Raw genomic sequence first — 27,908 nt, 5'->3', positions numbered from 1 at the left:
TATCACAAGATTTTAAGCAAGGTCAAAGAATAGTATGGGAGAGAAAAACGAAAGAGGCTTTTCTTTGGAATTAGACATGACACTAATTAAAAACATCTGCGTGAAATGAAACATGACCTGTGAACTTCCTACAAAATGTGTCAGAATTTAGCGATGATTAACCGCGCCAACGCATCGAAAATCTCGCCCAAAACCCGGTCTTTTAGCGCTCAAGTCTAGCTTTCTTCAACAGGATCGGCTTCTTGAGAGAAAGACAGCGTTTCAAATTGATTTTTTATGTTGATACTAGATTCATGCTGCACGCGAACTAGGATCACGGCGACCGAACATCTGCAGGAAACTACGTATTTATGAAACTCGAGAGCGGAAATACCACCCACAATCGCACTTCTTGACTAATCGATCACTAGCCTAACGACGCTACAGTTATAAGGGTGAAAAATAATCGAATAGCTTTTCAAACTCACGCTTTTTGAAGACAAAATCCTTGCCCATCCTTGCTAGTGTTTTCCATACTAACTGAAGTTCTACTAAGTCTTTGGCTGGGTAACAAATTCGCGGAAATTTCACGTTGGCCGAAAAGAAATCATCCCTAAGACCTACTTTTTAAAGCCAAAGACTGTCACCTCCTCAAGCAAAGCACACAACATACTACCCTTTACAGTTCACGCCCGAGTAACTGAAAGTTTCCCGTTTAGCTTAAAAAAGAACTAAATAAGCAGCACGTTGGACGAGGCAGGACGCTGCACTCATAAGACTTGTTCCCTCATTAGACTTAATGATGTCCTCAGGAAAACTTTGCTTCAGGAAGCCAAACGAAACGCTAGGTCTAATGACTTAGTTCTGATCTCAGAGCGCGCGCCGAATTCAAAGCCAAATCGTTGCGTGGTTAAAAGACGTTTGAGAGAGAGAGTGGGGCTAGGTTAGCAAAACAGGGAGGCAGGGAGGGGGGGGGGGGGGAGAGAAATATTTTGATTTTATAAATATCTGCTAATGACCCTTTATATTTTTTTCTTATTGACTTAGAATAAAAAAATGCAAAAAATAAATAAATAAATAAATAAAAAAGCAAAATCTCACAAGAGAAACTAACATAAGGCAATATTTCTGGAGCCATCTTTTCAAAAATTCAGGTATATATATATATATATATATTCTTTCTTTATTTTCTTTATTTTCGATATAATACGCTCTACTTTTATGTATCGAGCACTGTAATACGGAAAAATCAAAACACAGTCTTTCTATATATATATATATATATATATATATGTTTCTATATATATATATATATAACAATACTTGTCTACTCAATATCGTTTCATATAGACTTTAATACAGAACTGTTTCGTGGACCAACGAGGAGTTGGTGTACTCATCAGTTAAATTCTATATACACTGTAGCATCACTGGGGTTTATATACATCAGTAATAGGATATTGACAAAAACCGTTACAAGAACCGTTACAAAATAGAAAATTCAAAAGTAGAAAACAATAGGAAGCTATATTTGTAAGTCTATGGTTTGTCCTTAGGGATGCGGTTGAACTTGAGGAGAAACTTTCGCTTGTGTCTGCAAGTTGACAGGAGTTCATTGCGTTTGTTGAGCGTTGCCATGTCTGGTTTATATAAAATATAGAATTTCTCGGTGTTACAAAGGTTACATCGTTTGGTAAGATTAGTGTAGGATTTAGCCTTGGCTAGGATTTTCCAGGAGATTGAGAAGTCTTTCTTTTGATCTTTTAGCAGCCACAGATGTTTGCTTAGTTCAGTGTCATTTCTTTTGTTCTCATGTTTGAATGACATTTGGTGGTTTCGCCATCGCGTCTTGAACTCCGTGGCGGTAAGGCCGACGTATGTTTCTAAGCTTTCTGCAGTGCTGACGGTGGCTTGGTACACTACGTCTTTGACTAGGCATTCTCCTTTTAAAGGGCATTTGCTTGGCTCTCTGCAGTTGCAGGATTTGTTGGTGGTACTTTCTTCAGGTTGCGTGTTCTGTCTTAGAATAGTTTTGTTGTGTCCATCGATGATCTGTTTTATGTTGGGTGAACAACTGTAGCTCAGCTTAAGGTTATTTCTGTTGAAAAGCTTTCTTAATTTGTGGTTGGGAGGGAAGCATTTCTTAATTAAATTTAGGAATTCTTTTCCGATATTAGTTTGGACGTTTTTACTAAATGGTGGGTTGAACCATATTATGTTCCTCTGCCTCTTTTTCTTTTCAGTGTTAGTTGATTCTCGCGATTGTTGTTGTGGTGGGTTGAATTTGAGGGTGTATGAATAACCGCTTTTCCGCAGTGCTTCTTGGTAGGGTGGTGCCGCTTTTTTGAAGACTTCTTCATCTGATGAGATTTCTGATAACCGATAACTGATATATATATATATATATATTTGTAATGTTTTTAATATTTTTAATATTTTATCGTTTAATTGTTTTAATACCTTTAGTTAATATGCTGTAAAGCGCTTCAAAATATTTTATAATTTTAGCGCTTTAAAAATGTAAATTATTATTAATTATTATAAAACTTAAGAGTCCTAGACAGTGTGGTCGCTCTATTTTCAGGAAAGTAATCACTGTATTTACCTATTCCAGCAACACAACAATCTTCAGAATCTGCAATAATAAATATTTAAAGTCTATACATGACTTGTATAAAGTAAACTCCTTCAAATAGACCACTTTTTGCTTGTTTACCAGATAGATACAATGCCTGAGGACACATGGTTACACATTATTATATTGCCTTCTTGAGTGACTACTGTATCTAGATGTCTATTGAGTAATATGTGACTTGAAGATCCAGACAAAGCTAGAAGTGCTGGAATTAATTATCTTGGTGGTGTGGAGATAAGTTAGACGTTGTCATGTAACAGGGGGAGTAGCCTGGTGTGTACAAATCTAGTTAAACAATTTCATCACAAGCTAGAATCGTGGTGAAATTACAAAATTTCAAAGCAAAAATGACAGTTGGTCATTAAGTATATACATGTAGACTTCTTCGAAGTCCATTTTAGGTTAAACTGCAAGAGAAAATATCACCCTCTATGGCTAAGCTCTTGGCAGACAAAATCTTAAGTCACTATGCACTGCCTTCAGCCTCACCCCACAAGGAATTTTTTCCCAATTAGCAAGAGACCTCTTCATTTTGGAAAACAGAATGCATGGGGTTGAATGAAAAGGAGGTTAAACTCTACATCTTTCCTGCAAGTACATTGTATAGAAGGTCCAGGCCCATAACAAATTGACGAAGAAATGATGCTTGGGGTGAAGAAAACAGTTCCAAAAGGTTAAATGCAAACAAGTTTCTTCAACACAACTTTTGTCCGTTATTCAATGACATAACTTTGCTTCATGTGAAAAATTGATGCTGAACAAATTCAGCAAGGCCAACAAGCTTGAAATCAATTTCTTATGAAAAATATAAATTCAAAGTCTACCATTGAAAGCTTAATTTTTTAGTTGCCACAGGCAATAAGTTTGAGTTTTTTAACACTGACATACCTCTTGGACAAGCAAACCAGTCTGGTTCTCCAAATAATGCACCTTCATAACCTATAAGGATAAATGTTACTAATTTAAGTATACAGTCATGTAACTGGCTATCATATTTATTTATTTATTTATTTATTCATCTTAGGGTTTTATGATGTAATTTACTGAACTCTGAATCGTACAGTCCAAGTTCAAGCCCTGGCCTGGATCATTGTGTTGTTTTCTTGGGCAAGATATCTACTTTCACAGTGCTTAGACTCCACCCGAGGCACAAATGTGTACCAGCAAAATAATGGTAAAGGGGAACCCTGTGATGGACTAGCTTTTCATCCAGGGGGAAGTAAAATACTCCTAGTTACTTAAGATAAGCTCCCTGTATGGGCCATGGCTCGACGCAAAAAATATATTGCTCTTAGTGTGTTGAACAATTATTCTGCATGAAAAATTACAGTTGTAGTAAAAGAAAAGAAGATAATTTATGTCTCAAATGTGACACTGTGCTACACCTTTTACTTTTTTATTACAGTGGAATCCCGATTTTTCTAACCTCCAAGGGAAACAAAAATTGGTTCGAGGAATCGAGGGTAAAAATGCAGTCTTTGACTAAAGAAGAGAAACGACTTTTGCTTCGAGTTATAAGGAGTATCAAAAAAAAATTAAGGGTTCGAGAAATCGGGACTCCACAGTATTTTGTCTAAGGAAACATTTCACTACCTTTTTACTTTTTGAACGTAATATGATCACAGACAGTGTAAACAGCCACAAGCGAGCAAGCAGTGTCTATTTTTTCTTAGCATGCAATGCAAAAAATGAGAGATCTAGATAGAGTGGCAATAGCCTCCTATGCAGTCACTTTTAGGGGCTAAAGTGTTTTGCTAGCCTCTAAAAACGACTGTGTGGGAGGCTAGTGCAACAAGCGCCTGCCATGTTTTTCCCTGATTTGCATAATTCTTATTTCTCCAGTAGCATGTAGTATTTCAGGAACAACTAGATTCATAATTGCATGTACTTGGGCTTCTCTTTATATGAAAATAAATTTTCTTTACATAATTTAAGGTGGTAGAACTGCTATAAACAGGTCCGTTTTGAGAATAAATTTCACAGATGTACAAGGACTTTTTGAAATAAAAACTACATAGGCTTACTAAATCCATGTCCGAGGTGTCAATTTTCACACCTTAGGTGTGAATTTGGAAATTAATTGCGGGCTCATAAAACTAGAGATTGCCGGTTTACTGTTTTCCTTTGATAGTTACGGAAATAATTTAATTTGGGGCTGATTTATGACAAAAACATCTAATCACCTTAAAATACGGGGTATGCTGGTATTTATTTACGAAGATATAGGGTTAGATATATTTTTATGTGTCCTTCAACTTTGAACAACCATAATTTTGACTTAAATGTCTCGTTCATACCGGGTATTTAAACAACGTTTCCCCAACATAACACAAACAAACGGTGCAAATTTTACGGAGATCTGATAATTCTACACCGTTTAATTGCAGGTACTTTTCTATGTTGTCTGTCACAGCAGCGAAATAAGCAATTTTAATCAGCAAAATTCGCCCTCGAATGCTTGTTTTTTGCTACGCCATATTGAATTCTCATAGGTAGACCGCTGTTCAATGTGTCCATGGGAACATTAACACAATTGCTACGCAAAATCTAGGGATTTTTCCAATTGCTGTCGTAAAAAAACCTGGTGGCGTAAACAATAGCGCTGTGCACTATTACTAAAAATAGATTTTGTCACATTAGATCCCATGAGACCCCCCGCGCAGACTCAGACAAACATTGGGATGTGATAAAGGAAAATGTAGGAGCGAATACTGCCGTAGCAATGCCAAAAAGCGAAAAACTTGGTGAAATCGCGCAGTTAGCGTCCAAGACGGACCGAAATGGTAACCACCAAACACTGCAGTTGGGGTGAATGCAAAACAGACGTGAGGTATCCTGACAAGTGGCCGAAATCCCTCAAAAAGGTTGAGCAATCAGGGAAGAAAGTATTCATTCCATTTCCGAAACCAACACAATTTCTTTACGGAGAAAAACATAACTAGTGTAAAAAGGAAAGAAGATAGACCTGCGCGACTCCCACTCGCGTTTTTTAGCCATGTTCAGTTATAGTTTTGCTATAACGAGTATGTCTTTTAAGAAACGCCCTCTCTTGTATGAGCAGTGCTCCCTGTAAATTTTCTTTTAGCGCTGTATTTTCTTCTTATTAAATGCCATTTATGATTTGGAGGATTTGCGCGATAGTAACTGAACAAAGCCACGTGCTTAAATGTCTCATGTTTTGTATTTTTATCTCAAAGGTCACGACTGGGTTTTGTGTTCTATCTAATTGACCTCTTTGTGTAGCGACTGTCGTTCTTATGCCGTTTGTGGCATTTGGTTCAAATCCTATCCTTACAAAGATAAAAAGAGAGGCTCTACTGCCGCAAGACACTGATTTCAGTGTGTCTTGCGGCAGTATAGCCTCTCTTTTTATCTTTGTAAGGAGAGGATTTGAACCGTGTATAAATAATCATTATCAGACCTTGCAGCTTTTGTATTGCTGGGTCCGGCTATTTAGTGCTTTTGTGGCAAGACGTTGTGTTACTTATCACAGTCATTTGTCTCTTGATCAGCATTGTAGCTTCTTTAAAAGCTCTACAATGCGTTAATTTGAGGGCTAAAGGCCGCTTTAGTTACGGCTGTGTTTTTGTTATCGCTCCGCTCTGTTCTGAAACTGTCAGGTTTGTGTTTATGTTGCAGGAGCTTAGTAATTTCCTTCTGTGCTTTGATTACACCTTAATTAGACTGATTACTGACGCAATTCGTCTGTGTTGCTCTGGCCAGGGACTGCTACGAGTCCTTCAGCCGTTAGTAAATTCTGTGGCATTTTAGGCAATGGTCAGGCAAGACCGCGGTTTTGTGGATCTCTTCAGTTGCCGATTCCTGAGAAATGATAGAGATGAGTTCTCGCGTTTACCGCTTAATTTCAAGCCCCTGCACTTTAGCCACCGTTTTAGTTGCTCAACTGTGTATTCCCGTGGTTCTCTTTCGAATTTAGAGCCAGGAACGTCGTCTTCGTCGGTTAAAACCGTTAAAGATCGAAGCGAACTGCTCGCCATTCACATGTTTTTCCCTACATCTCTTACAGAATATGACTTTGTTTGTCTGAGTCTCGACGGGGTGTGAAATCTCGTGACGTCATTAGTGCACAGTGCTATTGCGAAACGCATAGCAACGCTGTTGCGAAAGAGACTTCATGCTGCGTTTTGGCTTTGACTCAGCGAGGGTCAGACATCAAAACAGCTTCCTTGTAGACTTTGAAGGGCTAAACAAAGCATTGGAATTAGGAAATGTCCAGAAGTTAAAAGGGAAGATGTTGTACCAAAGAAATATTCCCACTTTTCCCTTCAATTTCGCTAGAACTGTGAAGACAGGATTGCATGACGAAAACTGAATTTGTGTAAAATAGCTGTCAACGCAATGTCATATCGACTCGGATTGCAGACCGCTAATTATTAACATCGCAAAAAGGCGCTCGTAGCAACCAATTTCGGCCTTTATTTTCTCCGCTCCTAGCTTAAAACAAACCCTCATCTCTTGCATTTGTTCTTCACTCATAAATATCTTTTGAAAAACTGAATTTTTAGGTATGGTTTATTTTTGACCTTATACCAGTTCTACTACCTTAATAAATAAATGTCACGCTGAGGTCTGCCCATTGGTTATATTTTAGTTTATATTTAGCGATTACTCTCAGGTAATCTTAAATCAACACGCTGACTGATTGACTCGTGTCCTGCCATTACATGGCAGCTTCAAATCACTTTGTGTTACATAGCCCAGCATTAATCAAAAGAAAACAGCTACAAATTTGCTTCAAAAGCTTTTATCACTTCAAGATTTCATTAAGAAAAAAAAATACCGTATTTTCTCGATTAAACGCCCCCGGCGTTTATTTAAAACTTGGCCTTACGGACCCAGCATTTATTTGAACCCGGCGTTTAATCGGGTTCCGCCGTTTATTAATGAAGTAAAATTTTCATCATTTTTTGACAAGGCTAAAACAACTAATAAACAAACGCTGGAGGGATCCTCGCAATTTTAGAGACAGCGAGCACTACAACAAAAGAAAGAGAGTGCGTCAGCCATAACGACAGGAACGTGAACATTGCTATATATTTTCAATTTTGTTTTGGTGTACAGCATACATCGCAGTTAATGTTACGCCAGACTTGTTTGTTAAGCATTTATTAAAATAACAAATTAAAGCAGTATACCGTACAGAACGTGCCATAGAAGTGCTTTTCTAGTGAATATCTGTAGTTGTTGGCTCGACGCAAATAAATGCCGTGACCTAAATTAAACGCCGGGACCTTGAACAAACGCCCCCGGCGTTTATTTAAAAATTAGCAGTTTTGACCCGGCGTTTACTCGGGGTCCGGCGTTTAATCGAGAAAATACGGTAATAGTCATAGATTACCTTAATTGATTTAAACTAACTCGGACATATCTGTAACACAGATGAACGAATATACATGTAAAGTACTACAGATAGATGAATCTCTCCTGTCGCGCAAACCTAGGTGATCAAAACATGCAATGTTTGTTTGACAAACATGCACAGTTCCATGCTCCAAACGAACATTTCCATTTGTTTAGTCACCACAGTTGTCTGGGAAACTGTCAGCTTTGAAAAGTAAACATGTGTGAAGAAACGGTCAGGCTTCACGGCTGAGCGCAAATGGTAGTAAGCATTTCAAACTCCATAGATAGTTTGCTCGTATAAAGTTCATGGACCGGTTCCATTCCAAAGTAGACAGTCACCATACTGAGGAACTACCATGGATTTAGCGAATTAAAAATCACAGTAATGGACCATGATGATATTGTATTGAGTTCAGTGTTGAATAAAACAATGAAACAGCCAGCTATGTAGGCTAGATATTTACAAGAAGCTTCAGTTGGTGAAAAACAAAGCAGTGGTGTACCTACCTATATAAAGTCCATCCACTTTGCAATCGGCAGGTGTTTTCAACCCTGCAACTCCATTGACCTTATGGTCCTTGTTCATTAAACAGTACCCATTTTGACCAAGGAGTGGAAGAAAGATATTTTGGGCAATTTTGACATTTAAGTCTCTTTCTTTAGTATCCACTCCCACTTTGACTGTGGCTGAAATAACATCATCTGTAAGTCGCTTGAAAGCCTGATCGTATGACTTGTAGGCTTCTTGTTTTTCAGGCTCAACATTTTCCCTTGCAAACTCCTTGTCCAAAGGGAATAGCTCATTAAATTTTAAGAAATGAAAGGAACCTTCGGATGAACCCTATAAGAAGAAATGGTATCTCACTTAATAAGATTTATAGCATTCTTGTCCATAAATTATTGCACTGTACATGTACTGCTAATTTAATTTGTTATTGAAGATTTTAATAATATAATTTAAAATAATAATTATAGTGCGCTTTTTACTAGGTGATCAAAAGTGCATTACAACAATAAATAACCAAAAAATCTACCATAAAATTTAAAAATAATCACTACAATATTTGTTTATATATACATATCTAAGAAATATTTAAAGCTAATTTAAAAAGATAAGTAGAAATACATGTGATCATGCGGAGGCTTACATGAAGAACGTTCCATAAAGCAGGGCTACAAATAAATTTTTTACCTTGAAAGGACATGTGTCCGACTAGGGCACCATTTTGGTCGGACAAAAGGAAAATTTGGTCGGACCTAACCACAAAGGTACATTTGAAAGAGTAGCGTATAAAAAAGGCAAATTTTATTTGTAAATGATATAGTCAAATGTTGATACAAAAATTTGGCCGGACAAAATGTCCGACCAAGGATGCGATTTCATCGGACATTGGCAAATTTTGGTGGGACATTGCGATTTCATCGCACATTGGCAAATTTTGGTGGGACATTGTCCGATGACCGACAGTTATTATTATATTACAGTTATTTTTCTGATTGGTCAGTTTCTGATACGGTCAAAATTAGACAAAATCTTGCTTTTCTTATTTTTTACAAGAATTGCGGATTAATTCTGCGGCTAAGAGCGAAGTGTTTGTTGAAAATTGCTCGGCTTATAGTTGAGTATACATTGAATCTTCACTCTTACAATAATTATTTTTTGGCGCAAATACTTGGCTATAAGTCGAACCCCTTTCTTACTGAGATTTGGCCAGTTTTTCAGAAAAAAAAAATTGACCATATAAACAACAGGCCGTCTTGACATTAAAACATCTAAATTGACAAACAACAACAACAACAAAAAACATTTCTATGTGTGATTTATTTTGATACCAGTGCCTCCCTCATATGAGAAACGTAGCTGTTTACTTGTTCTTGAAACATATTGCAACATTCTGCCGACCCCACTTTAGAAACCGACAATATGCAAACTTGATGTTATCCGCACTGTAATAGAAGCCAACGAATTTTCTTCGACATCGTAAGACACTGCTGGTGTTTATTTTTGCGTGATCTTGTGAATCCGTTGAATCTAAGTTGTTTAAAACGAAAACATTAATAGTTTTACTTCGAAATAATTATTACATGTTACTTTGGGCGAACAATACTCAGTTCTAATTGAAACAACTCACAAATGAATATCAAGCTGCACATACCTTTTGAGAACAAAATTCGCTTCCGACAAAATTGAAGCCACTGTTACTAACCTCGGTACACTTTCAAAGTGCGACAGTACTTTTATTCAAAACTAGCCGCAATTAAATTCATCTGCTAATATTATCTAAAGCCACGACAAAAATTTCCGGGCGGGTGTTTATTTGAAATTTATAACCGTAAGTTGTCAGCTGCCATTTTGAGCCTCAGAAACGGCGAAATGAGTCCAACAACGCTCAACTATATATAAAAAACAAAGATGGCTGTAAATCGAATCTCAAGCCTCAAATATTCATACTTTATAAGAAACGATTTGATTGGTTCTTGACCTTGATAATAGCTCCAATCTGATTGGTGTGACATACAAACATACACTGAAACATACATGAATGAAAAACTGAACTTCACATAGCCCACTTGCGCTGACATATTGTTATTTTTCACGAAAATAACTCAAAAAGGAAAAATTCTCGGAGTTCGTTGTTAACTGATAATATTTAAAAACTGACGAAGCATGAAAGTGACTCAGAATGCAGGAAATGGCATTTCTGAGAACTCAGACTCAAAATTTCCCGGGGGAACATGCCCCCGGACCCTCCCAACAAAATTCACATTCACCGTCAATTTTTTGTCCCACTGAGCGTCACTGAAGTCCCGTTACAGCCTTGTGAAAAAAAAACCAGTTTCTTGTAAAAAAAAAAGGAGCGATGATGATGGTACACTACTAATTAACGAAATATGTCAATGACAACATCTGCAACTGTTGTTATGCGGTACTGGTCTTGAGAAACAAGTGACATCGAGACAGCGCTGTGTTTTGTGCTATGGTTTGAGTGTGGTAAAAAAAGGAAATTTACTAGAGTATTCAGTGAAGCTCATTGAGAATAGCTACATATGATGTCCACAATCAGCTAAACACATTAAATAAGAGCCTAAAAATTTGGCTGAACTTAGCAGCGATGTTGATCCCCTGCTTTTTCACAAATGCCCTCGACTATCTGAGAGCCTGGAACAGGCTACTATGTAAACAAAATAAAAAGTCTGCATGTGTAAGAAAGAAAGGAGAGAATTATGGCCTGGTCGGGGGGGAGGGTACACTTTTTAAAATAAGAATTAAAAAGTGGGGTCTTATTTTTATATGACAATATTTTTTTTTGGGGGGGGGGGGGGGGGGTTCAGTTTTGATGAGTAGCACAATCACCGTACCCATTTCTGTAACATGCCGGAAAATAATGAAATTTTTAATTTTGGGGTATAATCACTTCTTTTGGTTTATTTGAAACTCATACTTACAAATCTTACTGATTTTTAGGAAAATATTACATTTTTGTCTTGTTAAACTGAATTTTTAATTTACCCCCTTGCGGGCGTGGTCTTTCCTACAAATTACCAATTTTGTGTTCACTGGTACAAGTAAAAAGTAAAAATGGAATGTTTTGACCTCTAAACAGATCTTTTGGACTACATAGAGGCTAATATCTCCTCATTCAGATCTACTGGCACTCTAAACACTGTCTTTCTACCCCTCTTTACAACATGAAGATTGCTCAATATCCAGAAAAATTAATTTCCCTGAAAAATGTCTCAGGCCTCCCCTGTAACATTCATATCAGGAGAGGTTACTAAGCTTTTTCTTCGACACGAAAGCATGGCGTCTTTGCGAAGTAAACTGCAGATTTCCAAACGCTCTTAGCGGGGTTAATGGCCGTACTCCGCTTTCAATATGGCGTCAACATCACGAAAAACGTAGCGACTCAATCAAAAGGTAATATTTTGGCCGTTTTCAAAGCTATGAGGATGAGAGTATGGAAATAACAAGGGGAACTTGTGAGCATTCAGATCCGCTCGGTTTCCTAACCCGATTGTACCTTGTTTGGATCACGGCGGTGAATTAAAAGGTGAGTCCTCAAAAAATATTATTGCGTAATTGCGTTTCAATAAACCGTAGCGACTTCTTTGAGCTATCATTTCTCTGCTTATAGTTGATGCCTTTGACTGATTTTTCCCTATGTTAAAACATTAAGTATGAGCATTTAGTTGATATGTTTTTATTCCCTCAGATATCAACTTGAGCTCTACTACGGACAACAACATAGTGAACCTCTAAATTCTTCAACGCAGCGTTACAGGAAGGATACTCCAGAAAGATGAATCCTTTAAATGTGTTTTGATAAACTGGAAATGTTGAAATTTTGCTCAAATGTATTGTTTATTGTGTGTTATCACTAGGTATAATCCGTTTGGCCATACAAGCTTCCTTTTTTATGAAAAATGTTTTTGAAAATTTTTACCGCGAAGATTGCGTTACGAGTTACAGTCAAAATTTGCCCATTTTCTCATCTTTTCCCGTTATTTTTTCAAAAATAAAAATGTAGTTTACCCTTTTTACACTTTTATGGTAATTAACAATGTCAACCACAGCTTTATGCAAAAATCTAGCTTTATTGAAGATGTTTGATAGAATAAATCAATGAAAGTTTTCCTACCACCCCCAAATGGGCATGGTGATTGTGCTACTCATCTTTTGAAACACAAAATGTTTTGAAAAACCATCGCCCCCCCCCCCCCCCCCCAACGTAATAAACGATTTGTCTTATCAAGTGGAAATTTTTTTCCAATCCAGGCTTGAAACCTACTTTTGCTATTCGAACTATCGCATAATGTATGGGGCTGTGCGGAAATCTTACCTACATTTGCAGTGTTTATAGAACAAACAAGATCTACCTTCTATAGGGAAGGTGAACCGCGTGGAATTTAATTTTTCTTGTTTACCTTAAACGAAATATTGACAAGTAGCTTTAGCAAAAGTACCTGCACGAATGACAAATATATCTGGAGCATGCGTGACTCACGCCGAAATCGAACGAGCGGGGTTTTCCCCTTATCAATGACGTAATCAAAATGTGCCAAGGCATGCTCCCATTGTCACATTACTCGGCAATAAATTATGAATTCCCGAATAGAAGCATTGGCGGTTTAAAAAACACGAACACAGGATATATTCCTATTAGATAAAAAACATTCCCGCCTTAAAATATAAAACCACGTGCAAAATAACAGTTATATTGAGCAAAAGGAAAAACACTGCCCGCTGAATTTTCTCTGGTGCTCAGTCAAGCGTGCCACACAGTTTGAGGCATCCACAGCTATTTTTAGCACGGCCGTGTGAAAATTCACGCTGGAAAGTTTTGCATATATAATTACAAATAAAGGTTTGAAACTGTATTTACTTTGCGATGGAAGCTGTTTCTCTGAGCAGCAAAAATAAATACTTCACTTCTTGGAGACTTGAAAATCCCAAAACCTGTTGAACTCACCTTTTAGAGAAACAACACTGGGATACAGCTGAGAACGTGGACCAACGTTATGCGCATGCGTAGAGGTAAAAACATCTTGTTCTAGAATAAATACTACCACAAGGAAAGCAGATGCTCTCTTGAAACAAATATATGCCCGTTCTCATAATTAAAAATTAAAAGTAACGTAGATCCACGTCTTGTTTTTCTTAGTGCGTATGGTCAAATGTTCCACACCCCCTACCCCCTCACACAGATAACTATTGACTGACACTAGTAATTAATAAATTAATATGAATATCTTAATCAAATTAAATTACCAATTGCTAGAAGCGAAGCCCAGCCATTGTTGGCCGAGGTAGAGGCCCGGGCCCTGATTAACCGACAAAACTAAAAAAAAAAAATACACGGCTTGCAGAAGACGAACTGCTGGGGCTCATGCCCCGCGCGGTTAAAAATAAATAAAATAAATAGACTGCAGAACACGAACCGCTGGGGCTCATGCCCCACGCGGTTGATAAAGTCTTGCTGTTGTTCGTCCGTTGGATGTATTTAACAATTATCCTGCGAAATCGTGCGGAATATCGCCTGATACTTAGCCGACGAGGCCGTAGGCCGAGTTGGCTAAAATCAGGCGATTAATTCCACAAGATTGAGCAGGATAATTGTTTTATTATTGAACACATTGATAACAAAGCACAGACGGGTTTATGGCAGAAAAGCTGAAGGCGATCTAATTTGTCAAAAAAAAAAAAAAAAACAGAAAAAAGAAACTTGTAACATTTTCCCACGTGCCGACCGGGATGAATGAAAGTGGCAGCTTTGTTCAAGTTTGAATGAAATCGAGAGCGTTTTGCATCAAGTTAAAAAATTGAGTACTCGTGTTGTGTGCCAATCGCTCCGGCAAAATTTTCTACAAATCTCTAGCCTCAAAAGCTAAAACCAAACAGTATTTTGAAGCTGCGAAGAATTTGTTGTGTCAGCTGGGCTGAGCTAAAAGACTGGAAAAGCTTTTCAACGATTTCTCGGGTGAGTGTTTCTTTGTTTACTACGCACGCAATTTCATGATCTTTCCTCAGTGTTTTGACAAACGCATCTAGTGCCTTGTTGCTTGCAAGAACTCTGGATCTTTTATGAAACTAAACGGTTTTTCAAGTGGGTCTAGATCTGATGTTTCTAGGAATAATTACTTTGTACACCGTCTATCTTTTTGTCTGCCAGAAAGCTAAAATTTCTCGAGGCACTTCAGTGCAAGCTCGGATTTTTTTCAGGTGGTTTTCTCCATCTCTTCAAGACGAGTCGAGATCTCTGTTTAACGGTTGCGAGAACCAATCTAAGGAAATACATCCACTGTTTGTAATTTCTGAGCCCTAGAATACGGGACAATCCAAAAGTGTTTCAAAAACAATACTTTAACATACGTTTTTGCTGAACTGTAAGCTTAATTTGCCAGTTCATAAATAGAAAGGAAAGCAGTAAAAGATTTTGTACAAACGATTACAATTCTTATTTAACAGCAACCTTGGTTGTCTTTGTTGTGTTCAGTATAAAACAGCGTTATTTATAGTTTGGTGTTCTTCCGAGGTCGTTACTTTTTGAAAGCGCTCTGCCATTTTTCTCCCGGACGCATGAAAACTACGTATATCGCAGGATATCTGTTGTGTGCGGACGACATATATTGAGCTCGCAATGACCATATCACAATGTGTTGAATAATAAATCACAATATGTCTGTTCCCTCGTGAAAACAGTTCAAAGAACATTTAGATCTAGACATAAATTCTTCTGCCACCTACATTTCGACCAGAATAACCCGGCCTTAACTTCGTCAGGGTGAATAACTGAACCGTACGCTACACATGCCACCAGTACACTGTAAACTATAACGAGATTTAAAAACGCGCTACATAACTGTAACGAGGGTTACGTTTTTTTCGCCAACGAGTAGTTTCGCCAACGTCGAGTCGTGCTCACGCTTAAAGAACGAGAAATTTTTGTGTTTTTCTTCTGTAGTATAGTGATAGTTAATTCGGGATTTGCTCAGCATTATTTCAATTTAGTGCAGCTGATTCATCACTATCATCTGCGTTGGAGAACAGACAACTTGGCGAAAAAACCAGTTGATGTAACACTGTAACAAAATATATCAATAAAAAGATAATGTCTCATGTTGCCTTACTTCGATGAATTCTGGATGAAATCGAGTTTGGGAGAAAGACACACCATAACACATTGGATACTCGTCCCTGACGTATCCAAAATACACTCCTTGGACGTCCATTTTGCGCTGACGCGACGCTAGGAGGTGAATCCACGCCTAAAACCACGACAGAGCGCAAAAACTGCTGATTGGTCAATAAATAATGACGTAAAGCGAGTTACTTTTCTGATCTGCGGCTGCGCAAGGCTGCTCACAGTAATTAGAAATCGATCGACCGATGGACGATTTCACATTTTGATTATAAACCAGGGTGTGCTCTTGGAAAGATGCAGAACACATCAGGGCAGAACTGTTATTCGTAATATCAGTAACACCCGTTTCAGGGAAACGTGGATGACAAGACCTTTTTATTTTGCTACGTATTCTTCGCACAAGAGACCACGCGGGACGGCACGACGGTGTAAAATCTGCAAGCTCAATTATTTTTCTTGCCGTTGTGCATTTTGTTTTTGTGGAGAGTGAGTCCTCCAGCTGATTTGCAAATCTTCCCACAACCATCCTGGTCACAGATATAAACTTTTCTTACGGCAGCCCCAACTGGTTGTGGATGAACCGCGTGAACGGTGGCGGAAGGCTTCTGCGTTCACTGCCAAGGAAGGAATATCCCATAGACAGTGAACGCTGATCTAATGTAACATCCAGTGCTGGGAAGTAATATGGCTGAAAGAAAAGGTAAGTTAAACATGAGCAATCATGTTCTGCATCCACCTTACAAAATGCTCTCTTGTGTTCTCCTGCACTCCAGATAACCTGCATAGTTACAAATTAAAATGAGGATCATCATCTTGTTTTTTTTTTTTTTTTTTTCTGGGGGGGGGGGGGGGGGGGCTAGTGTAAAAACATTTCCAAGTTTCTTCTTTTTACCAAAAAATACTATTGCACAAGTAAACTGAACAAACTGGAAATTTAAGCATGTTCCTGTTCTTCATACTGCACTGTAAAATATATCTGCACGAGAATAGTGCACACCTAATTTGCAATTTCCTCGTGGAACCTTAACTGTTTGTCCAAGGGTGTTCCATACTTCAGTAAAGAGGTCAAACAGGTATTTTGCTGACTTCAGTGAGAGCTCTGTAGTATTTTGATTTCCGCTGCCTCTCAGGTAGGTTGGCAAAAACCATGTGTTGAAGTCTGCGTCAAAATGCCTTGCCCTAAGTGCATGTGCAATTGTAGAAATGAGTCTTGACAGAGCCCAGATGGGTACACAACTATGCGAGAAAGAATGTATTTTGCCAAAAATTATATACATGACTGATCAACTACCCTGCAGAACTGGGAGGCATACATGTAGTTAACAGTATTTTAAATGATAGTGGTAGGCAAATTCTAAATACTGTTTGCAGTGGCTTATATTGTCAGATACATCATCACAACCCAAGTACATGTAACCTGCTCTTAAACTTAGCTAAGAGAGTTTAAAGTATAAAAATGTAATATTCATTGGTTGTCCTGTGTTTTTCACTCTCACTTTATTAAAATCATAATGAGGCAAATCTTTGACACTCAAATAAATATTAGAATTAGAAGGTATAAGAATTCTGTCTTACTGTCGTAATACTGAATGAAAATTTTCCACTTTTTTCTCCGTAAAAATCTGCAGAACCTGTTGGATCCTCTCACCAAGGTCATTGTTTTGGGAAATATGGAACAGAAGGTCACTCAGTTGGCACGTGTTGCTTTGTCATAGTTTCTGTGCCGAAAGTTGATGAATATCATTGATGCTTTCAGCATTGACTTCAGCCAGGCGTCAAAGTTCCCACCACGAAAGAATGTTGTGTAGAAAAAGAAATTAAAGCAACTTATCTCATCAAGTAGGTTCACCAGCATTCCATGAGAAGTTTTTCCTTTTGAGGTTTTTTATAAAGTGTCCATTCTTAGACCTAACATGTGACTGCTTGAAGGAATTTTAAGATGGTTCAGGATTATATTTTTATTTCCTGAATCATTATTTTGTGTCTATTTTTATTACACGTTGAAAGTCCAGCAGCAACTGCAACTACAATTTAACAGGAAAATTGAAACCTTACAACACTGAAGAATATCTCTGACTTAAAGAAACATGGCTTGTTATGGTGAAAGAAATTTGGAAATGCACTGAATAGTCCTAAGCACAGGGTTGAAAAGTGTAGTTGTGAGAGTGCTCTTCTTCCACTAGTGTCATCAGGGTTCACTTGAGAATTTTCCTGGTTAGAGCTTTTTGCATAAGTTTCATGCCAGTTTTTGTTGTTGTCGTTGTTGTTGTTTCTTGGCATTAGTTTTTATGAACTTAAAAAAGTAGTTAAAATAGTCCAGTTCTTGATTGTTGTTTAATTTCAATTCAGTTATTTATTTTGAACAATGGTGAGTTCAAGTCATTTGCAACTACAGCCTGTACCTTCATTGCCATATGCACCTTTTTTCTGACATGACTCATGTTTGCTTTTGCTAAATATTTCTCGCAGTTGTTTATTGTATGTGGATGGCAACTGTACCCAAGTACCATACCAGACATCAAAGATGAATTTCAACTGCAATCCATTTGCTTTCTGCATGGGACAGTTTTTCTACCAATTAAATCAAAATGGCATACAGTTGAACATCTACTCTGTGAAGGAATTTGTTGAAGGCTTTCTCTTTGTATTCAAGATTGATAATAACAAAATCAGACTACTTGTATCTTCATCATAAGGAAAGGTGTTTGTCTCCTCATAGAAGAATTTCTATAATAAATATTTACATGTATAAATGGGATGCTATGGAAAAATATTAGTAATTATTATTAGTTGTGTCAAACAGAATGCAATAAGTAACAGGATTACTGGAAGTTTCCATTCAGTAAATGAGATATGGGTAATAGTACAATTTTTGTATAGAAGCTGGGTGTGTTCCATCCTTTTGCGACTTCTTCAGGGTTTATTCTAGACATTTTGCAATGAAGGCCCTCCTCTGTAATTTTTTTGGGGACCTTTTGTCTAGAAAGAGGGCCCAAGAGTAGGGGCCCCATAAAAGATATTTGAACTTCTTTGTACAGTCTATTCTGAAGCAGCCAGTAAAGCCCAGAAAAAGAATGCAGAAACAAACACAAAGGAAACAAATTGCAAAAATCTTGCAAAGCCACGCTCTAGAATAAACCCTGCTCTTTACTAATAGTTAAGTACACGACAATCTTGTATCATTTACAGTGAGAAATCACAAGTTTACTTCTACTTTTATTTATAATCATTGTTATTTGTTACAGGTTCATTCTGACAGTGTATACCTGATTTCTAAAGAAGCTAAGGCTGTGCAGTATAGCAACTACCCGTGTCCTTTGCAGACTTGTCCTTTTCGTTGTTTGTGTTTCCTTTTCCTCATTAAAGATTGCGTGGAAGATGTCGTCAAAAAGCTGAGGAGCATGGCTTTCGCAAAATTTCTTCATTTCATCTGGACTGTAGAGGTGTTCTCCACCTTGAGAATAGTGCTGGACTAATGATCTGTGGAACTGCTGCACAAGGGTGCTAAATGCTGTGTCTCCTTAATAAATGTCAAAATGTAAAGCAATATTTTATTTCCATATTCAAAGGCAAATGTTTCTTTCAAATCTGTTAATTTTTCTTTGTAACAATTATTTTACATTTTACTGGTAGCAGTCAAATGTTGTGGGGTAATGTTATTATCCATTCTGCTCATTATTTCATTAAACAGAATCAGGTGTTATTATTTTGATGACCGTTTTGATAAGTAACCCATAGAAATATTATTACTTTGGGAGGGTGGCTGTGTACCACCCCATTAGGGCCATTTCATTTGAAGTGTGAAGTTTACTGCTCACTTTTTTGTATTTAATGGCCTTAGTTTTTTCACTTCATAGGCAGTTTGACTAGTGCCATTAGCATGGCATGAAAGCAATAAATAGGTTACCTTTAATTTTCTTTTGAAGCATGGTGTTTTCCTCTTTCAATTCACTGTTCATTTCTTGTTGCTTTATTTGAAGTGCCATTAAAGAGGCGTTGTGACGAGTAATTTCTGTCAGGAAACAATCCTTTCAGTGTTTAATGATGGAATTATTGGTTGCTCCTTTTCATATTAGTACAAATTTCATTTATATTTTACATGAATAACAACCATTGTTATTCCCAGTAATAATTTCATTTTAAAATCTTGTAACATTTTAGTCCTTGGAAATAATTTTGTTCATTCTTAGTTTATAGTTGTATCTAGATTGTTACCTCTGAAAAGCCCCTTGAGGGGTAGCCTCCCACGCAGACGTTCTTAGGGGTTCGTCACGCGTTTCTGTTCGTGGGGCAGGAACGCGTGACGAACCCCTAAGAACGCCTGAGGCTACTTGAGGGGAGGGGTTAAAAAAAAATTAAAGCCCTTTGTTTTATTCCATTTCTCATACCTTTTTGGGAGGGATGTATCCCCTCTGCTGACAAATCCTCTCGTCTCTATCTGCGAAAGGTAGATGTTCCTCGCAGACGAGAGTTCCAGTGCGGCTTTCAAAAAAATCAAAAACTGAAAACAACCGGTGGGGGCATTTTACAAGAGTACCTTTGCAGGCACCGCTACGACAGGGATATTGTTGAAGTAGTATTAGTCTGAACGTCGTATCGCGTATTGCTTTTTGCACAACACAACTTCGTGTAAAAGCCCACAGGCTCGTGCGTTTTCCCTGGAAACAATGGACAAATTTACCCAACAATCACTGGTGCCAGATGTCTGGGCATTTTTTCTCAGTGTTCTTGGGGCCTTCAGACATTGCATGACTAATTAGTTATTGTTTGTTTTTTTTACGCAAACGGAAACTCCATGACGACTGCAAAACGGTGACTTGAGCAATCACTCGGTACACAGATAAATAGTCAACACACTTTAATAAGCCTCCAGAAATTAAGTTAAAAGGCAAATAAAGTCAAAACCTCGAAAAACTACATTTTAAAACGTCAAAAGACACAAATACATGAAAACTTGCATATTACAGTTAAAAATAAGGCTTAAAATAAAAGTGGCCGCATTGCTAAAACATTACGTTCTCAAAGTTCAGCCTTCAATACTTACAAAATCCAAAAACTTGCAAAGAAGAAGCCTCCGTTTATCCTCTGTAAGCATCAGAACAAACGTTCAACTTTAAAAAGCTTTTGCAAATTTTCATAGAAACGAAAAAAAAGTCGTATTTGATATGTTGCACGAAAGGTGTTTATCCGTGACATTTCCAGGGCCGTACCTAGCGCGGGGGCAGAGGGGGCAGCTGCCCCCGCCAGGAAAACTCAATTAGTTTCTAACATCACACTGATCACAAGAAAATCGACTAATTGACTGAAAAAAATATTCCTTCAATGTGAATTCCAAATAATTATTTTGGAAAATCTTTTGAGGCAAAAGCCAGTACCGGTTTTCTTATGAAAATAATGATTTTGTCAGTTTGTGCTGCCTATGGTTTAGAATTTGGTGTGTAAATAAAGACTGACAAGCCTACGCCACTTTCTGGCGCGTGTTTTAGTCTTTTTAAATCTAGGTTATACAAGTATATTTTTTTTCAGAGATAAATTGGTTTTAAAAGCCTGCCCTGCTCGCAAGTATTTGTAGCGGGTTTGGATTTAACCATCACATGTTCATCATCCGTCAGCTCATTTGCACCTAATGATTTTTGAGTTTCCTCTTTTGAATTCTGTAGCCGCTGCTAATTACACTCAGCTCTCTACTTTATCACTTTATTCGAAAACTTCACCATTCCAAAGACATCCCGACGGTAAACAAATCCGTACCAGAACGGTTCTTGAAATACAAAGATTAAATAAAAGATGTTAAAAAATACTACAAGTAACGACATGGAATAAGCAACTGAGAAACAATAGAAAACGAACGACTAACATAAAAACGGCGAAACACAACTTTACAACACTGAAAATGACGCGCACACTAAAAACTTATGCAAAGAAAACTGGCTTAAAAAGGGTAAAAGGAGTGTCAGAAAGGCTCTTTACATACATAATAATCTTTAAAGGTGTGGGGGCGAAAGGTATGAAAGATGTAGCACAAACAAATACAACAAAAGTAGGTGTAAATTAGGCGCGCAGAAAAAGCTATAACTCGCTGTAACAAATTCTCTTCCTTTTGAATATGATCTCTTATTCCGCGTGTTCGACGACGGTGTTTTTATGCCACATAGGGCATTTCAGCTGGGTTTGGCTTGGATCTTTTAAGTGCTTGATAGTTTTAACTGCCTTTCTTGTTGAGATTTGTGTAATGTTAGGACAGAAATTAATCATTGCCTGTATCATGCAATGAGCTTCATTCTGTAATTGTTGGAATGCCGGGCCCGACTATTAGTGTTTGTCACAAGGAGTAGTGTTTCTTGGCACGGCTATTTGGTTTTTTGGTTCTCTAGTAATCGTTGTAGCGTGTTATAGAGCTATGCAACGTGTCACAGTAATACTGAAAAGGCTTGAATTGTATTTAAATAACGAGTGTGTTTTTGCAAATGCTTCGCTCCACTGATATAGTGCGTTTGTATTGTGGAAGCTCAGTGATTTTCTCCCTTTGTTTACAGCAGTGTATCGACTGTGTTTTAAAATGAGAAACAATATTTACTTCAAGCTAAACAAGATGTTAACTCCATAAGAAGTCATGGCAATTTAAAAAAAAAAGCTTCGGTGTGTTTTTTTTCTCTAAACGTCGTAGAGGCAACTTTCTGTGTAGGAGTGAAAACAAAATTAATGTTCAACTAGAAACCCTGTCTACATACGGTAGACCCCTGTGAGGGGTGTGCGGAGTTTGCCCCCACAGACAAAAAATCCTAGGTGCGGCCCTGATTTCTCTTTTCTGACCTTAAAGAGTAAGCGTAGACCTTAAGAAATGCAAAAATCCGTGCTTGCTTTGAACAAAATGAATGCGTTAAGTCCTCTAAATGTCGCTGGTGTAGAACTACAACTATTAAACCGATGTTTTCATGAAATGCTCCACAGCTGGCGGACTATAATGTAGAATTCTGAAGTTCTGAGAGCAAGGACAGCGGCGTAACGGCCTTTCGCATGACGTGTCTTATTTTGATTCGTCGTCCGCCATTTTTGAAAATCGAATGGCGGGAAGAAGACCGGAATCTATTGCGCATGCCCAGCGGTTTTTGCGCTCTGTCGTCTTCACTGGCGAAAAATGTCTGATTGGTTGAAATTCAACCACGTGACTTAGTAGCTCAGCTTGCGCGCGGAGCCTGGACAGCAACAACAATCCCAATCAAAATGGCGGCCGATGATCTGCATGATGGCGGAGTTTTCAAAATTTTACGACCAGCCTGAAAACATAAGCGTAAAATTTTCAAAGTGTCTTTGTCGAGAAATCTCTGTACCGTAGTTTTTTTGTGCCGAGGAATTAAAGTTTGTACAAGAAAGGAAGAAAGGAGACAAACACAAACGTTTATCGCGAGATCAGAAGGGTGTACGTGAGATTTCTTGGTCTCGGCCAAGAGCTGTACTTGTGGAGTAATGCTCATCTGCCGGTTTAGGAAGAAAAACCAGAGCAGGTGAAGAGTACCATGGTAATTTAAGAGAATCCGATGAGTCTACGACTCGATTTTCGAGTAGAAACGTAAGTAAATATTTAATTGCGCGGTTTACCTTTGTCACTGGATGAGAGCCTCTCGAGAAGCAAATGAATACTGGTAATGCTGATGTCTAATATCACAAGAAATGTCTCAAGATTTTGCACCTTTTATGTGATAGGATAGGGGAAAATGTCCCCACTTACCGGCCCACATTTCCACTCCAAAGCTACTATCTTTCGGACATTTCATTGCGACCTTAAGTTAAGAGAAAATTCTACGAACAAACACTATACTTGACTATCTGTTCTTTTTATTTCAAAGACAGGCTACAAACTCTGTCTCTACAAAACAACTGATGTGGGTTTCAGTGAGTGATTGTTATTCCAATGAGGTCTAACAACAGACCTGAAGTAGCTATGTTATTGCCGTTAATGTAGATGTTGTGGTTGAAATTTTTGTTTGGTTAAGTAAAATTTTCCTTTAGTTTATCCCCATAACCATAAATTACCAAACACAAAAAGGAAGGAAAATAAAAATAAAAGTGAATAAAAGTGAAATTTGAGCCACAATATAAACGTGATTAAAAAATGGTACGTTACACTGAAATTTGTGACTTGTGTTTTACTTGTGTGTACTTTCAGAAATAATATGCATGTAAATAACCACAAAGCACATGCACACATGAATGGAAGGAATGTCATGTACACGGTATTATTCCAGACAGAAAGTGTCCATTGATGCTTAACAACATGACATGTTATCACTAACAGTGAGGTACAATGTTATCATCCAATATCTTTAATGGTAATGAATTTCCATGGTAACACAATGTTGAATTTTTTACATTTGTTTGTTACACAGACGGTGACAAATAAAAGGCAATCCTCTCTCAAACATGGGAAGTAGAATTTATTTCTAAATATTGCATTGTTTACTCTGGTATCAAAAAGATTAAAACAAGATTTAAAAGCAAATAATGGGCAGCCACTGACCACTGCTTGTAAATTTCTCCATTTATATCCATTCATATTCAATTTCAAACAAGAGAGCTTACAAAAATGCAGCTTCACTTTGTAAATAAGCAAATTAATTGTACAATTTCAGTGATAGCTTGTTAATTTTGATTTTTGACAAAATGCACTGATCAAGTGAAAACTTCAACATCCCCCATCCCCAAGCAACCCTCCAGGTATTTGAACTTTGTAAACTTAGGGTGATAGGTTAATTGTTCAAATTTGTGCCCCCAAGGGCCAAAAAGCCATTCAAATGCACAACCCTTAAGGCCTCTCATTGAAGACAAATTCTCAGCTTCAATCACTTGCTATTACCTTCAAAAAGAGAGAATTTTGAGGAAAAAAAAGTTGGTTTTTATTTCATTTTGTTTATCTCATTCACTCCTCATGGGGCTTTTCAGGGATAATTTGCAACACTGTTTTGGGCACTTTGCCAGACTGCTTAAGCTGCAGAATAATATAATAAATTATTGTAATCTGCGGTTAAGCAGCCTGAAGTAATGAGTTAGAAATAACCCTGTACAGTGAATTTGGATTTGTGATAGACACTAGGGGTGGTCACTGACAGAGCTGAGATTTATGTCCCCGGAAGTTCTTTTATGTCCCACAGAGTCAGATTTAAGTGAAAGTACAATGAGATGTAGCCTATGGTTTTTTGTCCTTATCAGAGAAGACTAGAAAGTCTAACCATTTGCAGGTGACAGGTGATAGTGCAAAGGCAGCACTTTCTCCTCATTTCTTTAAAGACCCTGAGTGTTTGTCTGGTCATAAATCGAACCCAGGCCAACTGCTGCACAGTCTGGTACACAACCAACTTTGCTAACCAGGCTGCAGTATTTCTGTACTCAGAAATTAAGGGAAAATATGGGTAATAATACCAATGTTTTAAAGAAAAAGGTGTACAAACAACTTTTAGTTTGCTTATCTCCATGGATATGCTAGAGTTTCTCAAAGTCCATTTTCAATTCATTTGGAATTCATAATTTTCTACTATGTAAGCATCACATGAGCATGGAGTGGGGTATATTTGAACAACTGTTTATCAAATACAAACTGTAGGTCTGTAACAATATTCTGCCTTGAACCAAGCCTGAAAATCTAATCCACCTTTTTTGGTTTTGCTGTGAAACACTTTCAAGCAAGAACTACAGAAACTAAACAAATGATCATTAAAAAATTTATTCAAGAGAAGGCCCCCTTTTCTTCTGCCCAATAACAAAACTCTCAAACTGCAATAACATTTATAATTCATCTTCCTGGTGGCAAGAAATGTTAGATGGCACTAAAAGTGAACAAAAGATGTCCTATACTTGAACAGTTCTCTGGTTTCAAGACCTCTTTCAATGCTGCCAACCCTAAAGAAAGAATAAATAATTAAGCCAACATTAATAAATGCAAGTAATTCAAGATCCTTTGCATAAATTCTTTCTTTCCTTTATTTACAGTGTATTTTTAGTATTTTTAAGTCTGCTGGCACTAGTAATAATTACTAGTGTAAATGTAATATGTAAATGTTTTTATGTTTTACCATTTACTTCATCTTATTTTTCTATCCATTTAAAAAAATGAAATTTAAAATAAACAACCATGGAGAAAAAAATAAGGTCCCTTGAAAACTAAGACCCCGTCAAAAACAATGATGATGTTGTGCAACATGGATGTGGTATAAAAAAATAATAAAAGAGTGAAAAAGGTAAGGTAACAAGAAATCCTTATTGGATTTGAATCTATGTGAATAGAGAAATATTAGATTAATTTGCTTTACTCAGTTGCACATGCCATTTAAGTATGACATCTATCTTGAAAATAAAATAAATTGAGAAAACATTAACACAGAGGGAAAATAAAAAGAAATAAAAATAAATGTTACGACTGCAGTTGACATCATATACTGACTAATCGATCATGCAACCACCCCATCAAATTCTTTCAAAACTGTTTTAAATTGAAACTCTTATTTGATATTTTAACTGTACATCATCTACAAACAGCATTGTTTTTAGGTTGTCTAATGAATAATCATCCCGACAGAAAAGTTGAAAACTTTACTTATTTAGAAATTATATCTGCTCAATAATACATAAATTCCAAGCAGTAATTTGCATACATGTAGTTTAAAATGAAGACATATGCAGGGAACAACCTTTGTTAAAAACTGTAAGTGTCTCCTCTTTTCTCTGAGCAAAATATTCATGAAAATATTACAAGCCCATGGGTCGCGACTGCTCAGTGACTTCATATTTACGACTGAATATTACTAGTAAGGAAATCAACCTACATGTATTGTACACTCTTCTTGCTTTTCCTTTGACTTATTACAGTGTTGCACAAGATGAGAAATTCAATAGACTAGCAATTGTTCAGTTAAATATGAGCATACATGTATAACTGTTTATGTAATTAATAATAATAATTATAATTCAAACATATTTATACAGGATTGCTGTATCAGTTTTAAGAAGAAAACTGCTATCAATGCAGGTCCTGGGTAAAAAAAAAATAAAATAAAAGGAGATCACAATATTCTGGGAACATTAAACATTAAAAGGAAGTTTCAAACAGTCATAAATTCTAAGAATTATTAAAAAATTTTGCACCTTTGTAGAAAAAAGCGCTTCTTGCATTCTAAGTTAACTTTTTTCCAAAATAATCATTATTTCTAGTATTGTAGTGGTGGATGTCATGGTTTTTCACATTATAATAATTAAAAAGGTATCTGGGAACTCTATTTCCAGAGGTTTCCAGCCCAGATTGGTGAAAATTATATAACATATATATCTGATCTGGAAATAGTTAGGAATCGTTAGATGCATAGAGAGCTTAATTACGTATTCAAAATACCAAAAGGCTTCAAGATCGGCGCCATCATACGATTACAGTCTGTACTGGTTTTTCCCTAAATCGAACCATCTACATTCTGCTCACCCGTATGCCAAAAATTACTGTAATGGTGCAAAAAATGGGCAACATATTATATAACACTGCACCTTCCCTGCCACCTGGTACAAGCTAATTCCTGTATCTACCTAAAGCCCAAGAGTTGCGCTTCTGACTCTATATAATAACTTTTTGTACCAGGTGGCAAGACACTTGCATTATCATAAAATGTGACAAAAACATACCTTTTTCGCAGCTCTTTCCAGCGAGAACATCGTTTTACATCACCGATTTCTATTCGATCACATGTTGGAATCTCTGAGCCAAACGTTACCGTCACGTAAAATTTTTCAGACAATACGTTCCACTTGAAATCGGCGATAAAACTGCCCCCGATCTCTCACAGAACTGGCAAAAACAACAGGTATTCGACTGTCCTACGGCAGCCATTTTTCCTTCCTTGCTTGTGAGCGGTTTTCATCAAAGAGCCAATAAGATTCACGGAATCACGTCACGTGATAATTTGCACAGCGCCTGCGCAGACATTATCTGTCGTCACCATGGTGATCGGAAAGGAGTGGATTACCAGCCAATGAAAAAGGTCTCCAAGATTTATAGGGTTACGGTACTTTTCTTATTTTCTTTACCCTCTATCAAGGCGATTCGTACCCAAGGACGATTTGTAATCAGTCGATTTGTACCCAATTTCCGACTATTCGTTCGAATTGCTGGATTCGCTAGCATCGTTTTCTAACGAATCAGCTAAGCAGTGAACCGTCGCAGGTGATGATATGCAACATGCTAGCTTTGACTCCCCTGAATAATGTGAGTTTTTACTACTACACTTTGCTTGATTTTAATAATTCAAAGT

At 37.3% G+C, this 27,908-nt stretch overlaps 1 protein-coding gene and 3 long non-coding RNA genes across 6 annotated transcripts in view; 2 read left to right on the top strand and 2 right to left on the bottom strand.

The window, feature by feature from the left end:
* Positions 1-1,306: 1,306 nt before the first annotated feature.
* LOC146461391 (uncharacterized) lies at positions 1,307-15,761 on the bottom strand. The gene is made up of 4 exons (XM_085087010.1): positions 15,608-15,761; positions 8,486-8,819; positions 3,503-3,553; positions 1,307-2,614 (listed from the first exon to the last, which is right to left on the bottom strand). The coding sequence occupies exons 1-4, from the start codon at positions 15,707-15,709 to the stop codon at positions 2,511-2,513; spliced, it is 591 nt and encodes a 196-aa protein (XP_084943136.1). The 5' UTR covers positions 15,710-15,761; the 3' UTR covers positions 1,307-2,510.
* Positions 15,762-15,842: 81 nt separating this feature from the next.
* Positions 15,843-23,808, top strand: LOC146461390 (uncharacterized). The gene is made up of 4 exons (XR_014857434.1): positions 15,843-16,321; positions 17,250-17,460; positions 18,867-23,191; positions 23,789-23,808. It is a non-coding gene; the product is annotated as an uncharacterized LOC146461390 (long non-coding RNA).
* A 1,515-nt stretch (positions 23,809-25,323) lies between these two features.
* On the bottom strand, positions 25,324-27,514 carry LOC146461389 (uncharacterized). Its single transcript, XR_014857436.1, has 2 exons — positions 27,283-27,514; positions 25,324-25,515 (listed from the first exon to the last, which is right to left on the bottom strand). It is a non-coding gene; the product is annotated as an uncharacterized LOC146461389 (long non-coding RNA).
* A 129-nt stretch (positions 27,515-27,643) lies between these two features.
* The window catches only part of LOC146461387 (uncharacterized), a 33,627-nt gene continuing 33,362 nt past the window's right edge, over positions 27,644-27,908 (top strand). For 2 of the 3 annotated variants that reach the window (XR_014857429.1, XR_014857427.1), the window contains exon 1: positions 27,653-27,862. This is a non-coding gene — a long non-coding RNA (uncharacterized LOC146461387). Of the gene's footprint in view, positions 27,863-27,908 lie in introns of all 3 variants that reach the window. The other variant, XR_014857428.1, reaches the window with a different exon arrangement.

The sequence above is a fragment of the Pavona decussata genome, unplaced genomic scaffold (genome assembly GCF_977016875.1).
Source record: "Pavona decussata unplaced genomic scaffold, jaPavDecu1.1 SCAFFOLD_199, whole genome shotgun sequence".
In the NCBI taxonomy this organism is placed as follows: domain Eukaryota; kingdom Metazoa; phylum Cnidaria; class Anthozoa; order Scleractinia; family Agariciidae; genus Pavona; species Pavona decussata.
The sequence above is the reverse complement of the archived record's forward strand: the minus strand, read 5'-3'. Positions and strand labels throughout refer to the sequence as shown.

Bases quoted from the DNA above. Each gene is read 5' to 3' on its own strand.
- LOC146461391 (XM_085087010.1), bottom strand. From the start codon at position 15,709: ATGGACGTCCAAGGAGTGTATTTTGGATACGTCAGGGACGAGTATCCA. The intron at 3,554-8,485 runs GTAGGTACACCA...TTATCCTTATAG, and splicing joins AGTGGATGGACTTTATATAG to GTTATGAAGGTGCATTATTT. The intron at 2,615-3,502 runs GTATGTCAGTGT...TTATTATTGCAG, and splicing joins CTGGTTTGCTTGTCCAAGAG to ATTCTGAAGATTGTTGTGTT.